At 37.1% G+C, this 18,049-nt stretch overlaps 1 protein-coding gene across 6 annotated transcripts in view; it reads right to left on the reverse strand.

Moving 5' to 3' along the window:
* The window catches only part of fmnl3 (formin-like 3), a 53,732-nt gene that overhangs the window by 8,599 nt on the left and 27,084 nt on the right, over nt 1-18,049 (reverse strand). For 5 of the 6 annotated variants that reach the window (XR_007825502.1, XM_051096269.1, XM_051096268.1 and 2 more), the window contains exons 5-22: nt 15,157-15,240; nt 14,680-14,814; nt 14,055-14,163; nt 13,726-13,802; nt 10,998-11,091; nt 9,164-9,238; nt 8,979-9,089; nt 8,651-8,800; nt 6,973-7,074; nt 4,541-4,895; nt 3,996-4,079; nt 3,781-3,905; nt 3,494-3,696; nt 2,745-2,979; nt 2,318-2,386; nt 2,144-2,224; nt 1,927-2,056; nt 56-216 (exon numbers count right to left, since the gene is read on the reverse strand). Coding sequence is in view for 4 of the 6 variants with exons in the window: in XM_051096269.1 (XP_050952226.1) it covers nt 56-216; nt 1,927-2,056; nt 2,144-2,224; nt 2,318-2,386; nt 2,745-2,979; nt 3,494-3,696; nt 3,781-3,905; nt 3,996-4,079; nt 4,541-4,895; nt 6,973-7,074; nt 8,651-8,800; nt 8,979-9,089; nt 9,164-9,238; nt 10,998-11,091; nt 13,726-13,802; nt 14,055-14,163; nt 14,680-14,814; nt 15,157-15,240 (2,380 nt within the window). In the remaining 2 variants the exon portion in view is untranslated. The remainder of the gene's footprint in view (nt 1-55; nt 217-1,926; nt 2,057-2,143; nt 2,225-2,317; nt 2,387-2,744; nt 2,980-3,493; nt 3,697-3,780; nt 3,906-3,995; nt 4,080-4,540; nt 4,896-6,972; nt 7,075-8,650; nt 8,801-8,978; nt 9,090-9,163; nt 9,239-10,997; nt 11,092-13,725; nt 13,803-14,054; nt 14,164-14,679; nt 14,815-15,156; nt 15,241-18,049) is intronic. The other variant, XR_007825503.1, reaches the window with a different exon arrangement.

Genomic DNA, 18,049 nt, shown 5'->3' on the forward strand with positions numbered 1-18,049 from the left:
TCAGATAATCTGGATTTGTATTCAGAAAGTGTTTTGGAAAAGAGAGAAAGGACACCTCAGCAGTCTTGGAATCTTTTTGTAGTTTGTCCAACGGTGTATCGCTGGTCTGGAGGAAGCCCTTGAGTACAGCGTGGTCGTGCTGACTGCACTCTCTCCTGACCAGATCCATGCCTTTACCCAGCTCCTTAACATCCAACAGCACATTCTCCAGGGAGACTGTAATGGAAGATTTCGAATGAATGCTAATAAGAGTTAAATCCAAAGGAATTCTTAGAATTTCTGTAAGTGTAGTTTTCATTTTTTGTATTTTTGCTTTCTCGTTCTAATTTTAAAAGGGTCACCAGATGTAAAATTGACTTTTACATGGTGTTTGTATATAAACGTGTCTTAGCGGTGTGTCAGTACAATCACCCTACAATGATTGACTATTCCCTCTTTTTTTTTTTTAATCCCCCAAAAGCTAAACAGTCTCATTTATTTATTTATTATTATTATTATTTTTTAATACCTTTTTATTGTGAGAGGACAGTGGAGAGCTGACAGGAAAGTACTGGGAGGAGAGAGGGAAGTAGGATCAGCAAAGGACCTTGAGGCGGGATTCAAACTCGGGTTGCCGTGAGCGCAGTTACGCTATATGTCATCACACTAACCACAAAGCTATAAGCGAATAAACAGTCTCATTTATGTAGCTGTTTTCATTTTCTGAGCAGTATGATATCATATTGCTCAAGCCCCACCCACGGCCGCTGGAGGTCCACCCTCAGCCAGTTGTATGCTGTCTGTCATTTTTTTTCAACGCTTGAGCAGCTGTAGCGACAATGTCTCGTAACGCAATGCAGGTGTTTTGTAGTTGGATTTAAAAGTGAACGTAAGCCTGGTTTCACACAGCAAGCATGAGCAGCCACTGTTGTGACACTGTACAAATGCTTCCAGTGTGAATACTCTCACGAGTCTGCAGCTACAGTGACAATGAATTTACGCTGATGCGAAGCTCAAGCTTGCGATGTGAAACAGGCATATGTTCTTCATTTTCTCCCGACAGCAGAGTCACTGAGGACACAGTGGATTAGTTGTTTTTGATGCTAACATGTCCCCAAAATACACAAAAAACAGAAGAGAGGGGTTGGGGTGAGCAGAGCTCATTAACATTTAAAGAGACATGCACCGAAACGGGTCGTTGTGAACAGAGCTGTTTTTGACAAGGTAATAAAGGGTGTTGTCTTACACGACCATTGAGGAATTTAAACCGAAGTATGTTACGGACATTTCATGAAGACCCTAAAGAATCATACCAACTTGTGATGGGCATCCGATGACCCCTTTAAAGGAGAAGTTCACTTCCAAACAAAATAATTTACAGATAATTTACTCACCCCATTGTCATCCAAGATGTTCATCTCTTTCTTTCTTTAGTCGATAAGAAATTGTTTCTTAAAAACATTTCAGGAATTATCTCCATATAGTGGACTTCAATGGTGCCCCCAAGTTTGAACTTCCAAAATGCAGAGTAAATGCATTTTCGGAAAAAAACTCCCATCTCGTTTTCTTCTCCAACTTCAACATCGTCCTACATCGCTGCAGAAGTACCAACCCAGTGTTTACAAAGTGTTACGATCGTTTCGCTGGATAAGACCATTCTTCTTTGGCTGGGATCATTTAGAGCCCTTTGAAGCTGTTAAATTGCATTTTGGAAGTTTAAACTTGGGGACACCATTGAAGTCCACTATATGGAGATAATTCATGAAATGTTTTCCTCAAGAAACAAAATTTGTTATTGACTGAAGAAAGAAAGCATTATGGATGACAATGGGGTGAGTAAATTATCTGTAAACTTTTGCTCTGGAAATGAACTTCTTTAAATTACAAATCAACATCCCATGAGACATGGTCAGTTCAATTAAAATTCCAACTCTAAAGGACACAAACCTGCTGCAGCCTTATCCACAAAATGCAGTTCATTGTAGAAGGTAGCCAGTTCAGGATATTTCTCTTTGACGACCAGAGCTATGTAGTGCAGCAGTGTCATTTTCCGGTCAGTAGATTTAGTATCTAGCAGCTGAGAGAGAACAACATCATCATGGGTGAGAACAGCACTGTTATTCAAGTACAATATCACTGAAGCCACTTCTACACTTAAGCTCACCAGATCCAGACTCTGGAGTTTGAAACCATACACCGAGCCTCTTTTACTACTATTCATGTAGTTGCCTAGAGCCAGAATGATCTGTGGAAACAAAAATGGATATTTAAGCATAACAGGAGAGACATTTCAGATGATTTTAAACTTTAGGAATAAGTCAAAGAAGTAGACATTTACTTCAAGTATCTTCTTTAACTTTGGAGAAGACTTCACTGAAGCTGATGCGGCGATAATGGCGTTGAGTTGCTGTGGATTTAAATCAAAAGATGTCAAATCATGGTTTGATCAGGGTGACTGTGCCAATAACGTGTTCCTAGATCAACATCTTCTGTAAAATTCCCATCAAACAAACTAACCCTATACTTAACCCCAAGCCTAACAACCCCTAAAATCAGAAGGAAATGATAGGTTGATAAGTCTATGCCTCAGTTTAACCCCAAAATGTGAATAGGAATGTTGTTCCAGGAACAAGGAGGATGTTGGTCAAAAAAAATATCTTTGCAACCAAAAAATCACTGTGAATGGTCATTCTTTGATGAAAATCTATTTAAGAAACCCACAAAATTTCCCAACTTCCCATTTGTTGACCATCACAGTTGCTCACCGGGGTCAGCATGTTGACATTATCGTTGAAGTTGCCCACAAACGTGATGATGCTCATTCTCTGAGTGAGTCGCTCAATCTTGCTAAAGAGGAGCATGAAACGGTCTTCCTCTGCTAGTTGGTCCAGAGGTCTCCTCTCACGCTCGTACTGACGCAGTAGTTTACTCTCAGCCTCCGTGGGCAGGAACCGCATCAGGCATTCCACAAAGTCCACTGGCAGGGCTTTTAGATCAAACCTTCAACATGGAAATTGCATCATATTAATCTCAGAGGAGATTTTTGAAAAAATTAAAGAGATAGTTAACCCAAAAATTCTGCCATTAATTGCTCACCCTTATGTCATTCCAAACCTGTAAGACCTTCGTTCATCTTTGGAACACAAATTAAGATATTTTTTAAGAAACCTGAGAGCGTTCTGACCCTCAGTAGACAGAAAGGCCTCAAGGCCCAAAAAGGACATCATTAAAATAATCATTTTTAAAATAATCAAGTTTCATAACATTAAGGTTGAACCACCGATGACTATTTTAATGATGTCCTTACTACCTTTCTAGGTCTTGAACGTGGTAGTTGCATTGCTGTTTATGGAGGGTCAGAAAGCTCTCAGATTTCATAAAAAATATCTTAATATGTGTTCTGAAGACAAACGAAGGTCTTAGGGGTTTGGAACAACATGTATGTGAATAATTAATGACAGAATTTTCATTTTTGGGTGAACTATCCTTTTATGACTATTGTATATTTGCTTACGTTTGAATGGCTTTGCAGATCTCCTCTGTGGTCTTGTTGGCCTTGCGCAGAGTGATGGCCAAGTTCTTTGAGCGATTGGCATCCAGCAGCTGAACTTTGTTGACAACCTTTGTTGAAACCTTGCTCTTTGAGCATGACAGATCCACCACAGGACCCTGGGCTTTCGTCTTGAACAGTTCCTCAAACTTCTCCAGATCCAACTCCTACATGACCAATCAAGAGCACATAGCATGGGTAAAGAGTGTCATGGAGCAATTGCTCAAAAAAACATGCATACTCAATATCACCTCAAGCACACGCTCATCATCGATCTCGTTGAAGACGGTGCCATTAATCTGGTTGGGTTTCAGTGCAGTCCAGTTGAAGACAGGTAGGCGGAACTTGGTTTTTATGGGTTTCTTGATGCGTATGGCTACATGAGAAGAATAAACATTATGGTCAAGCATTACTTTTACTTAAAGTAATGTACTGTTTCCTATTATTACAGTTAATTTTGTATTACCTGATAAGCCGACACTAAGGATGACTGATGGTGATACTCCAGGAAGAGGTGGAGGAGGTGGAGGAGGAATAGGAACACACTCAACTATAAAATAAGAGAGATTTAATACATTAGCATGCATGCATTTTAGCTTTACTCCTAAATTTGTTCCCAAACAGTCACAAGGGCTTAATAGATAGTTAGTCCCAGTCCAGCTGCTTCCTCAGCAGAAACCGCTCCTTAGCTAAAGGAAACACCCTTAGCTTTTCCTTTTCCTGCTAGCCTTGCAACAACTTGTACATTTAAAGCTCTGCAAATCAGAGGGAACTAAGTGTGCACAGCTGAGCCTTGTTTTTCTGCTTATTACACACTAGAATAACTAAAAGTCTCCATAATTCTGAGCTTCAAGGGAACCCTTACGTAACTTTTTTCCATTGAATATGGGCTTGCATTGGTGCCAAATCGAAACTTTTACTTGTCCGCCCTCAAATCGAATGAGTCTTGAGAATCTCAGCAACAGTAACTGACAGCACACTATGGAGGATGGCTGTTCTAAGACTCAGTACCTTCTGAAGGGAGTGGTGGGGCGGGTGGTGGAGGAGGTGGTGGTGGGGGTGGTGCAACTGCTTCAATAGGAGCAGGTAAAGTGACAGCCAGGCCTCCACTCCCACTCATGCTTGCAGCAAGCAAGCTCAGGTCTCCCAGAGGTGCTCCAGCCACTGCTCCACCAGGCAGTCTTCCTCCACCCAGAGCTTCAATGGCAATATCCCCATCAGGCTGCTTGCGTAAACGGATGGTGCCCTGCTGCTCCAGCTCCAGCAATTGCTTCTCGATGTTGTTGTGCCTCTGGAAGGCGGCATCCTTCTCTTGGATCATCCGCCGCAGTGTGTGCACCTGTGAGCTGGCCGACTCATACGTTTCCTGCACAACCGTGAGAATGACCAGTCAAGGATGTTAGGGTACAAAGGTATTCCAACACATTTTTTGTACTTTTCTCTCAGCCTAACATCTAATAAAGCCATACAACACATGCAAATTCCCCTAAAATACTATGGTCAAATAGAAATTAAGGATTTAGAGGAAAACATTCCAGGATTTTTCTCCATATAGTGGACTTCTATGGTGGCCAACGGGTTGAAGATCCAAACTGCCATTTCAGTGCAGCTTCAAAAGGCTCTACGCAATCCCAGCTGAGGAATAAAGGTCTTATCTAGCAAAACAATCCTAAATTTGTTTCCAAACAGTCACAAGGGCTTAATAGATAGTTGTCTCAGTCCAGCTGCTTCCTCAGCAGAAACCGCTCCTTAGCTAAAGGAAACACTGCTCATCGGTCATTTTCAAAAATAAAATAAAATGTATACACTTTTTAACCACAAATGCTCATCTTGCACTAGCTCCACCTCACACATTATGTAAATCCTGTGTTTACAAAGCGAGCGTGCAAAGAAAGTCAAACAACCTTTACAAAAAAAGGTAAAACAACGATGTCGGATGATTTTGAAGTTGGAGGAGAAATTGAGATGCCATTTTTTTACCCTACCTTTTTGAATGAAAATACACAGACGAAGAACTAACCACACATGACCTTCCCAACGCAGACAACGCAGAAGCTCCGGGAGTTTCCCGCATATTCATAGTGGCTCCCTGACGCCCGCAAATTAGATCCAATATCTCAGAAATCGTGGCAGCAAGGGAGAGATCGAGCAAGAGGAAAGAGCGCCACTTGAGCGAGAGAGACACATGTATTGATATTGAATGTTTAGCGTCCATATATGAAAATGATCGCTACGAGATGTTGGCGGAGTGAACGAGTCTTGAGGACACAGGCATAATGCGTCAAGTCACAGACGCACATTGCAGAACTAGTACAAGATGAGCATCTGTGGTTAAGAAGTATTTCAATTTATTTTTTTTTTTAGAAAGTGACCAATCGTTTTGCTAAATAAGACCCTTATTCCTCAGCTGTGATCATGAGGAGCCCTTTGAAGCTGCTTTGAAACTGCAGTTTGGACCTTCAACCTGTTGGCCGTGTTGCCAGATCCAGCTGTTAAGCTTTTCCACTTTAGGAAGTTGCAGTTTAGTGTCAGTGATATCCATGTGTTATCTTATTTGCAAAATATTTCAAATAATTTCGGTTTATTTTTTGGTTTTCATTTGTTTTTATAACAATATCTGGCAACACTGCATTGCCTGCACTTTTAGCAATCACAGTAATCAAAAAAGCTCATGGACAGGTTATTGCATTTAACACTAGTAACTACATTTAACACAGATCTGTAGAACAAGTAGGTTACAAAAAGAAATGTCACAAAGTCATAAAAATTAATGTTTCTATGTGTGTACTGTAAATTATTCAAATATGTGTTCAAAAATTAGTTTTTGCAGGGTGGGATGTCTGCCAGCGTGATTACGTAATGCGTTAAGTCAGACAAAAATCGCAGTGCTAGTACAAGATGAGAATTTGTGGTAAAAAAGTATTTAAATTTACTTTTTTTAAAAAAAATGACCAATTGTTTTGCTAAATAAGACCCTTATTCCTCAGCTGGGATCATGTAGAGCTTTTTGAAGCTGCTTTAAAACGGCAGTTTCACCTTCGACCCGTTAGCCACCACTGATCTTGGATGACACGGGGTGAGTAAATTATCAGGAAATTTTTATTCTGGAAGTGAACTAATCCTGTAAGGTTTATCATGTTGTTATAAATGACAACCGCATTCTACAATCAAACTAACTTTTTTGTCATTTGATGCCAATGTCATAAAACACATGCCCAAAAGATACGGTATTTTATTCTGTGTTATTAGACATTTAGACATCTAGTAACCAGACTATACAAAAGCCACAAAAAATTAATGACAATTTTTTTCACTGAATGCAATCGTCATCATTCCTCTTTCCGTCATAATTCCTCATATTACAAAAACAAATCATTACAAGAGGGTTTTGCATGTTGAACTCATGAGTGAAGGTGATAAAAATGATCGAGATTGAGGCCTACCTTTATGACTGTCAGTTCTTTGTCTTTGTGTAACAGCTGTTTTTCCAGGTCTGCCACTTTCATCATCGTCTCATTTTCAACATCTAGAAGCTTCTCTGTCACCTATAACAAAAACAAAGAGAGCACGAGAGAAAACATGACTGCATGAGAGGATGCGAAACGAAAATGAGTGAAGATGGAGAAGGCGGTTCAGATCGTTGATCCAATAAACATCTCTCCCATACGCTTTTAAGCCTCCTTCTTTCTCTCTCACTCTGGTGTGGATCAATAATAATATTCCCAGCAGTATGACACGGCAGATGAGACAGTATCACTTTCATTTTTGAAGGAGTGATGATTACACATATAGTGGAATATTTGGGGAATTCTGTCTTCCTCCCCCAGGAAGAGAAAAAAAGTTGTTGTGTGATTCTCTAGTCATTTCAAGACCTTTGCCATGAGCATAACTCAGCCCAGCAGAAAGGCCCACTACTGAGTCAAGATCAGAGGAACAATCCAAGGTTTGTTTTCACACTGCCTGCATTCTGCACACTCAGATTTACAAGCCTTATCTGTTGTGCTAAACACGTATAATGCAAATCAGTCTGCAAATCAGATTATAAATGATATTTTATGATCTCTCTGCACCAAACGTGACTGATTAAGCTGTGTATGCGACTTCTTGTGGTAAATGCTAGGGAATAACCCTTGTTTCCCTGAACTCTGTGAACTTTGGTAAGAGTGAAGTCATTAAGATATTGAAAGTGTCAACATGACTGACCTGTGCTATGATAAACTATCCTTAATATTTACACATCTGACATCATTAGGAGTAACCATAATATATACACTACCGTTTGAAAGTTTGGTGTCAGTAAATAAAATGTGAATTTTATTCAGCAAGGATGCATTAAAATGGATCAGAAGTAACAGTTAAGACATTTACAAGGTTACAAAAGATTTATATTTTAAATAAATGGTGTTCTTTTAAACTTCAACAAAAATATTAATGGCTGCTGAAAATTTAGCTGAATAAATCACATTTTAAAATATATTATAGCCTTAGCGAGCAAAAGATGCTTCTTTTAAAAATATTAAAAAATAAACGTACTGATCCTACATTTTGATGTAAGTTATTAAAAACGTAAAAAAAAAGAAAAAGAAATAAAAGGGTTTTTTTTACTATTCAGTGTCAAATACATTGCAAGATAATTCATAAATAATTAAAACAAAAAATATTTATTATTAATTATCACTAATTTATCATTTTTAGTGCTGGGCAATGATTAATGTATGTATATTAAATATATTATATATAATATAAATTATATGAATATAAATATATACATGCAAATGCATGTAAATATTTTCTAAATATATACTGTATGTGTGTTTATATATATATATATATATATATATATGTATGTATGTATGTATAGTACACTCACATGTATTATGTACATAAAAACTTTATTTTGGATGCGATTAATCATTGCCCAGCACTAATAATTTCCCAGCACTAATAATTTTATTATTTAATTTTTATTAAAATACTATTTTATTTATTATAACAATCTGCTCTGCATCATTTTTTTTATGTAAGCAATAAGGCTTTTCACATTTTAGCTGATGTATGCTTATTGTATGATGTATAATAACAACATAGCATTAATGAAAGGGAGTATCTAATGGTTCTTACATGTGACAAATGTTCTTCCAGCTCCTCTACTTTCTCCAGGGCCACATTTTTTGTTTCAGCATCTTCCAACAGACCTCCAACATCAAACACATTGTCCAGGTAAGCTTGGATCTGCACCGACAACTTATCACTCTCTGTGTGCTTGGATTTCTGAAAGGAAACATATGGGAGTTCTTAATGTTTTATCATGTGGTCACTCTTTATATCTCCAAATGTCTGTGTGGCTGAATTATTCAATAGTATTTTAAATACAAAAAGACATCTATGCAACAACTTGGCTATTTAAACACTGAATGATTTTAGATTAGTTTGAACATTGACTGGATACCTCCAGGAAGTCATCAAGCCCCAGTTTAGTGAACTCATACTGCAGATGTACGCGGAAGTTCATGTCTTCCACCGAATGGACCACAATGTTGATGAACTGCATACATGCCACCTGAGACACAAACCACACAGTCAAACACATCCACGTCTCACACAAAATACTAAAAAGTGCTAAAAAGTGCCTACCATGAAGTCGATGTTCCCATCTTCACTACGGAAATACTCCATCAGCTTCTCAAAGCGGTGCTTCTCTTTACATACCTGCACATATTTTGATTTAGTCAGTCACACAGTAACCCCTGTGTCTAGTATAAACAGATTTGTTGTGTTAAAATATAAAGTGTGATATAAAAAAAGTTATAGCTTTTATATCCTTACAAATAACCATCCCATAAAAAAATCCCATCCCCATTCAAAAGTTTTTGAACAGTAAGATTATTAATGTTTTTTAAGGATGTCTTTTTTGCTCACCAACCCTGCACTTATTTGATCCACAGTACAGCAAAAACAGTAAAAATGTGAAATATTTTTACTATTTAAAATAACAGCTTTCTATTTGAATATATTTTAAAAGTATTTCTGTGATCAAAGCTACATTTTCAGCATTACTCCAGTCTTCAGTGTCACATGATTCTTCAGAAATCATTCTAATATGCTGATTTTGTTCTCATGTAACATTTATTATTATTATCAATATTAAAAACAGCTGAGTACATTTTTTCAGGATTATCTGATGAATAGAAAGATCCAAAGATCAGCATTTATCTGAAATAAAAAGCGTTTGTAACATTATACACTTTACCATTTAAAAGCTTGGAGTCAGCATAATTTTTTTTTTTTTTTAAGGTAAAGAAGTTATAGAAATTAATACTTTTATTTTGCAAGGATGCTTTAAATTAAGCAAAAGTGATGATAAAGACATTTATAATGTTACAAAAGATTTCTATTTCAGACAAATATTCTTCTGAACTTTCTATTCATCAAAGAAACCTGAAAATAGTCTAGTCTACTCAGCTGTTTTCAACATAATAATAATATGTTTTTTGAGCAGCAAATCAGAATATTAGAATGATTTCTGAAGGATCATGTGACTGGAGTAATGATGCTAAAAATTCAGCTTTGAAATCACAGGAATAAATTACATTTTAAAATATATTCAAATGGAAATCAGTTATTTTAAATAGTAAAAATATTTCAAAATTGTACTGTTTTTGCTGGACATTGGATCAAATAAATGCAGGCTTGGTGAGCAGTAGTCTCTCTAAAAAAACATTAAAAATCTTCCTGTTCAAAATTTTGACTGGTAGTCTAGTACTTGAGTTTTCTAGCTCTAGAAACAGCAGAGTATGAGGTTATGGGGTTCAGTAAGCTGAGAATGATGAAGAATTCAGATCACAGTCCATACAAAAAAAAGTCAGACTTTATAATGGACTTTATGAAAAAAGAAGGGGATCAAATAACAAAGCAACTTTCACTATGGGAGAATGGGAACTTTTTCCAAATACTTCAATCAGCTTCTCGTTCGTAATGCTTTGCTGATTTAAATGTGGAACGTTTATTTAATTAGTCTAAATGCAAAGTTAGGTCAACCACAGACTCTTTGAAAACTAGTTCTGCCAGTCTACAGGCTGTTTTATTTCAGTCTTTCTCACTGCATTGTTGTGACTGCTGTGTTGATGAACTTTCTTTCTTAGTTTCTCAGGATAGAGTTGGACAGTTACAGGATAATTGGCCCGTTTCCGGTATTTAAATTACTGGGCAAACAAAACTGAGTGGTTGAGTGAACGGTTGAGTCTGCAGGCAATTCACTCCCCCCCAAAACACTGATCCTTATCAGAGACGTGGGTCTGATAAAACGACTGACTTAAGATGTGGTGTTTTCCCACAAATGCATGTGGGAAGGAAGAAAATGCCCAGCTAATTGGCTTTACATGTGCATGAACTGAAACAAAACAACTTTTTTTAAGCATTAATATAGCATCCGTAAGACACATGCAGGTGTAAAAGTCCCAGGATCTACCTCTTTGAAGTTATCAAACGCTGAGAGGATGATTTCATGGCCTCCTCGCACCAAACACACAGCAGCCAGCAGCTCCAGGACCAGCGCCTTTGTTCTATAGGCAGAACAAAAGCTTCTGTGAGCATTCAACTGGACTAGAGCGGCAGAGCCGCGCTCACACAATAAGACGGGTAACATTACCAACTTGACAGATCATTACCCACCCACACCTGCTTAGATCTATCCTTCAGGGAGAACAGCAGCTTTGTGTCCATTGTTATACAATTTTCAAAATCAGAAACATGATAGCGCACTTTCATCTTGAGCCTCTCATTGGGGTCACATCTGATGATGAGTATCAGTAAATGTAGGTGGGGTAATTTTTTGGTGATTTTTTAGGAATGACCCAAGAAAATCCAGGAAAAGCCTATAGAGTGCAGTTAAAAGCTGTGATTGAGTGATACATTGGTGTATGATTCATTGAGCTCTAGGAATGATGGTTTTTAAGATGGCAGGGGGGTTTTCCATGCTTCAGTCTGAACTGATCTAAGCTTCTACTACAAATACACTTAGTCAGACTGACACTAATCTGCTTGAAGGAATTCATTCTTACCAAACAAAAGCACAACTCTAATCCCCAACTTCACAGCGCTACCTAAACTAAAGGTCACTGAAAGTACTGCATTAAACAGATTCATCTAGTAGTTGCCCACTAAGAGGATGTTCACAAAGAACATGTTTTTGCATTCCAGTGTGCTGCTTTTCCATTGTTTTTCTATGTAAACAAGCATTAGACTAACGCAATCAAGTTAAAGGAGAAGTTCATTTCCAAAACAAAAATGTATACCCTCACCCCGTTGTCATCCAAGATGTTCATGTCTTTCTTTCTTCGGTTGCAAAGAAATGTATGTTTTTTGAGGAAAACATATAGTGATCTCCATATACTGGACTTCAGTGGTGCCCCGAGTTTGAAAATACAAAATGCAGCTTCAAAGGACGATCCCAGCCGAGGAAGAAGGGTCTTATCTAGTGAAACGATCTGTCATTTTCTAAAAAAAATTACAAATTTAGTTACTTTTTAACCTCAAATGCTCGTATTGTCTAGCTCTGCGATGCACATGCGTACTCTGTGTAATCCGGGTCAACACAGTTAGGGCATGTTGAAAAACTCCTAATTTAAATCATCCTACACTGCTGTTTTACTTTTTTTTGGAAACAGCGTTTGAATTTCTTGCATGTTCTGTTTGTAAACACTGGGTCAGGACTTCTACAGCGATGTAGGACGAATTTAATGTTGGAGGAGAAAATGAGATGGGAGTTTTTTGACATACCCTAACTGTACTGACCTGGATTACACTGGGTACGCTAGATAAGACGAACATTTGAGGTTAAATTATATACTTTTTTTTTGGAAAATGACAATTGTTTCACTAGATAAGACCCTAATTCCTTGGCTGGGATCATTTAGAACCCTTTGAAGCTGCATTCAAACTGCATTTTGGACGTTCAAACTTGTGGGCACCATGTGGGAAAAATCCTGAAATGTTTTCCTTAAAAAACATAATTTCTTTACGACTGAAAAAAGAAAGGCATGAACATCTTGGATGCCAACGGGGTGAGTACATTATCTGTAATTTTTTGTTCTGGAAGTGAACTTTAATGGCCTTGTGTTTTTATTTTTATTCCACTGTCCTGTGTCTCATGTTTTTAAAATGTAAAAATAAGAAATTCAGAATATATTTTGAAGAAACACTATGGAAGTCAGTGGGATGAGAAACCGGTTTGTGAAACACAAAAGAAAATATCCTAAAGAATGTGGATAACCAAATGATTTGGAGTCCCACTGACTTCCATTGTATGGAAAAAAACACTACTGGAAGTCAAAAGGGATTTCAAACTGTTTGGTTACCAACATTTTTCAAAATATCTTCCTTAGTGTTCCACAGAAGAAAGAAACTCATTAGAGCTGGGTATTGACAAAAAGTTTGATTCAATTTCTATTCACAAGCTTGCAATATGATACAGATTCTGATTCTGATCCGATTAGACTCAATTCAATTTTTGTTTTTTTTTGGATATATCAAGTATAGTAAACGGCAAATTTTCTGAAGGAAAAAAATATCTCAACTAAAATATGCATGATGAGAGTCAGCAGGTACTAATTAAAATTAACTGATTTGTATACGTATATGTTTTTATAGTACAAACTTCACAATTACATAATTATATTTCTATGGCAATTCATTTTTTGAAGTATAAACATTTAAATGCTGGCTGTCATAAAAAGTTGATGGATTTATTCAAACGTAAAATATTAAAGAACAGTAAAAAAATATATATATAGTATATATATATATAAGTTTTTTTTTAGATGACTAATGAATTTATGGTCAGCAAATATGTTTTTTTCTGAGGTAAACGTGATTTTACGCGATACTGTTTACAAGCTGTTATACTGACATCTTTCAGTGGTCGAAACACTGATTGAGCGATTACATGAGACAGAATATGGGTTTCAGTAAGTTGTATTTTCTTTTAACATACTTTCAGATGTTCATTCATGTTTATTTCATACTGTATCTGACATTAAAGCAAATTAAAGTGGGATTTAAGAATGAATGTGTTTTTTTTTTTTTTTATGAGAATCAGTTAAAATAGAGAAATCTATATTTTTTTTTACCCAGCCCTAAAACTCATACAGTTATAGAAAGAGATGAGGTGACAGACTATTCAGAGCCCTACTTCTTACCTTGGATTCTTATTGTTCAAACTTAGGGCGATCTCATTGACTGCATGTGCGTGAGACATGACAAGGTTGAAGCCATACTAGTGTGAGACAGGAAAAGCAATGTGGTTTAAGTAAAAAATATTCACCACACTTCAATAGAGATGCTGTTTGTAAAAAGAACAGAAACTGATATGAAAAACAATGTGGCAAGTAACAGGTTACTTTTCATATTCAACGACTTTTCATAATACTACTAGTAGAACAGTTTTCATTTCCTGCTTTTCTTCATGTGCAATCAAGTCAGACATCCCTGAGGTTTTTGTGACCAATCAGGTCTATGCATCCTGTACCTGATAGTTCATGATTGCTCTGAGGCACATGATGCACACGTGTACGTCATCCTTTTGACTGACTAATCTGGAGTTCTTGATAGTTTTGCTGTTGGCAGCTGAGCCATAACTGTAATAGAAGGACAAAGTTAGTAGTTCACAAGAGTTGTGCTTGATTTAAAATGACATAAACATGCACAAATGATCACTGATATACGCCATATAAAGAGGTACTTTCGTTTGCGTGTTATCTACCCTCAGGAAGTGTGACTATGGCTCAGTGGGCAAAATAACGCACGCATGTGACTCCTAGTTTCGGTGCAAAGCAATGTTCCTGTCAGTGCATGAACACACATATTATAACCTACGCAGTGAGACAGGAAGCTAACTGTGAAAGTCTGGAACAATAGTTGACACTTTCCAAAAAAAATAAAAAATTAATAACAAAAAAAATAAATAAAATATATATATATATATATATATATATATGAGATCAGTCTCAAAATTGTGCATTCAGTTTTTTAAATAATTAAGTTGTGATTGGCCAGCAGCCTGAACCAAACCAAATCAAGGCAAGTTACCACATAGGCAAACATAATTTTAAAGCGAGGCAGAGCGTAGCAAGCACAAGCAGGCCAGTACATACCGGAGGACGGATTGCCGCGCAGAGCGCACCAGCGTATTGCAGCCATTCTGGTGCAGATCCTCAATGGACCTGCTCCAGGACTTAGCCTTGTCCAGCGAAAAGTCCTCACCATTCTCCAGCCCTTCAAAATCCAACCTGAGCCGCATAGACAGGGAACCGCACATAAGGGAAGGCAGGGGTAAGGATGGGGAAGGTTAGCAACAGAGCTCAGTAACAGGGGGTTCAGGATTACGCAGAGAGCGGCACAGAACCATCCAAGCACATTATAGCATGGCATAAAGCACAAAACAAAATGCAGCACGCCTACAATGAGGCATTCAGCATGTTTATAATCATTAAACAGCAGTACATTTATCACAGCCTTTGTCCCAAGCAAAAGTCTGGCTGCTTGATCTTTTAAATGTCCTACAGATGGAGCATGGATTGGTGTGTTGTGAAGATAACTGAGGTTGGTTGTTTTTAGGGTGTGTCACTCACATGACAGCACACTGGGCGAAGGAGAGATACTCCACCAGGATGTCCAGGCCTCTGTTCTCATCGTTGAGGAACTCACGAACCCACCTGCCATATTAAAGAGGGAGATCAAAGCATCCTGTTAGCATCCTTCTGAAATAAAAAATAACATGAATGCAAGTCAACTGAGACAGAAGAGAAGGAATTGTTGAATAAAGTCGTTATTTTTGTTTTCTGTTCTCGCAGATTTATAAAATTAGGGTTGAACACTGATGTCACATGGACTATTTTAATGATGTCCTTACTACCTTTTTGGGTCTTAAACGAGTCAACTGCTTTGCTGTCTATGCAGGGTCAGAAAGTTCTCGGATTTCATCAAAAATATGTGTTCGGAAGATAAATGGTCTTAAGGGTTTGGAAACGACATTTCACATAAAAGATGTTTACATATAGTCCAAGAGAAAATAATAGCTGAATTTATAAAAAGGACCCTGTTTAAAAGTTTACATACACTTAAATCTTAATACTGTATTATACCTGGATGATCCACAGCTGTGTGTTTTTTTTTTTTTTTTAGTTATTCTTTAGTCCCTTGTTTGTCCTGAACAGTTAAGCTGCCTGCTGTTCTTCAGAAAAATCCTTCAGGTCCCACAAATTCTTTGGTTTTTCAGCATTTTTGTGTGTTTGAACCCTTTCCAACAATGATTGTATGACTCATATGCAACTATCACAGAAGGTTAAAATGCTCTTCTGATGCTTCAGAAGGAAACACAATGCATTAAGAGCCGGGGGTGAAAACTTTTTCGGAGCAGGGTAATTTGAGGAGCAGGGTAAATTTAACTTATTTTGTCTTCTGGAGAACATGTAAGTAGCTTCTGAATGGCAGTAGTAAATGAAAAATTATGATATTTAGGCAAAATAGGAAAAATGTACACATCCTCATTCTGTTCAAAAGTTTACACACCTGGCTCTTAATGCATTGTGTTTCATTCTGTAGCATCAGGGAGCGTTTGAACCTTCGTAATAGTTGCATATGAGTCCCTCAGTTGTCCTCAATGTGAAAAGATGGATCTCAAAATCATACAGTCATTGTTGAAAAGAGTTCAAATACACAAAAATGCTGAAAAACCACAGAATTTGTGGGACCTGAAGGACTTTTCTAAAGAACAGCAGACAGTTTAACTGTTTAGGACAAACAAGGGACTCATGAACAAAACAAAACAAAAAAACAGCTGTTCGGGTAACAACACAGTTAAGAATTAAGTGTATGTAAACTTTTGAACAGGATCATTTTTATAAATTCAACTATTATTTTCTCTTTTGGACTACATGTAAATGTCTTTTATGTGAAATATCTTATTCAAGTCAGTACTAAATAAAAAATAACATGCATTTTCCCTCTTTTTGGTAAAGCAATAAACATATTGCAGATTCTGCAAGGTGTATGTAAACTTTTGACTTTTTTTCCCACATATTATATGATATGTGTTGTATAACGAATAATACATCATATTAGTGGATGTTGTTTCATGTTGACTTTATAATCCCAAGACATTTTCAGCCTCAAGGCTGCTGAGTTGACTGGCTTGGCAAGACTGAGATGGAAAGTCCAGAATAGAGGCTAGTTTTAGATTTCCTTCATTTAGCTCCAGATTTCTGAGGGGGAAAACTCAAAGCAAAAGGAATTCCCACCATGCAGAGCAAAGGAACGTAGAGATCATAGCTTGAGAGAGGAGGTTAAATCGCTGACAGTGGGAGTGTTTAGACTGCCTCCCCTGTGCAAACATTCACTTATATATACACGCATTCTTCTTTTTTTCTGCATGTCTCTCATTTTCATTCTTATTTTACCTCTCGAACACAAGCTGTAATGATTAGTTGAAATCTGTCTCTATTGTTAAATAAGAAAAAAATTCTGCAAGCTAGCAGACTCCCAAACGAAAGAAGAAAAACAGACAAAATGTGGAACTGAGCAAGAAACAGACTTTTCAGACTGAAAAGGTGGTGGGGGCTCACTCCATCATCAGCTTCCTGCCTACCAACCCCCCCCTCCCTGCTCCCCTTTAGACTCCTTTCCTGTCCGGCCAGATGCTATTTCAGATTGTCTTGGCAAAGTAAGGAGTAGCACATCGGAAAGAGGCCAGGGATCGGACACATGCAATAAACAGTCCTCTGTTCCATTTCATCCAGCCCCCCCAAAAAAGTGAAAATAGCCTGCCTATTCTTTTTCTTTTGTTCTTAATGAGAAACACATTACCCCTGGCTCCTAATAACACAGGAGAGAGGAGTGGATTGGTTATTTATGGCTCACAAAGAAGACAAAGGAAGTAATTCAGAATCATATTTTACCAGTGTTTTCTGAGATTTCGCTCATGTAATAACTCTGTGTGTGTATCAGTGTTCAGGAAGCTACTTTAAACCTGTAGTTTGCCAAGATACTCATAATTTATAGTAATTTGAACTGAATACAGCCTTTTAATCTTGTAAAGTAGTAGTTAGCTAACCTACACAACAGCTAACAAAAAAAACTTGAGAAAAAGCAACTTGAACAAAATCTTCTTAAATATTTAAATACAAGATGATAATCTTTAAACATATCATTTAAAATTGTTATAAAAGGTTAAAATCTAAAATGTTTAATGTTAAAAATTAAATGCTTTTATTAAAATTAAATTAAATATTATTATTACACTACCAGTCAAAAGTTTGTGAACAGTAAGTTCACAAACTTTTTTTAATGTTGTTAAAGTCTCTCCTGCTCATCAAGACTGCATTATTTTCATACAAAGTACAGCAAAAATTGTAAAATTTTAAAATATTTTTACTACTTAAAATAACTGCTTTCTATTAGAATATATTTTTATATGTAATTTATTCCTGTGATCAAAGCTACATTTTCAGCATCATTACTCCAGCC

This window comes from Labeo rohita, chromosome 23 (genome assembly GCF_022985175.1).
Source record: "Labeo rohita strain BAU-BD-2019 chromosome 23, IGBB_LRoh.1.0, whole genome shotgun sequence".
Classification (NCBI taxonomy): domain Eukaryota; kingdom Metazoa; phylum Chordata; class Actinopteri; order Cypriniformes; family Cyprinidae; genus Labeo; species Labeo rohita.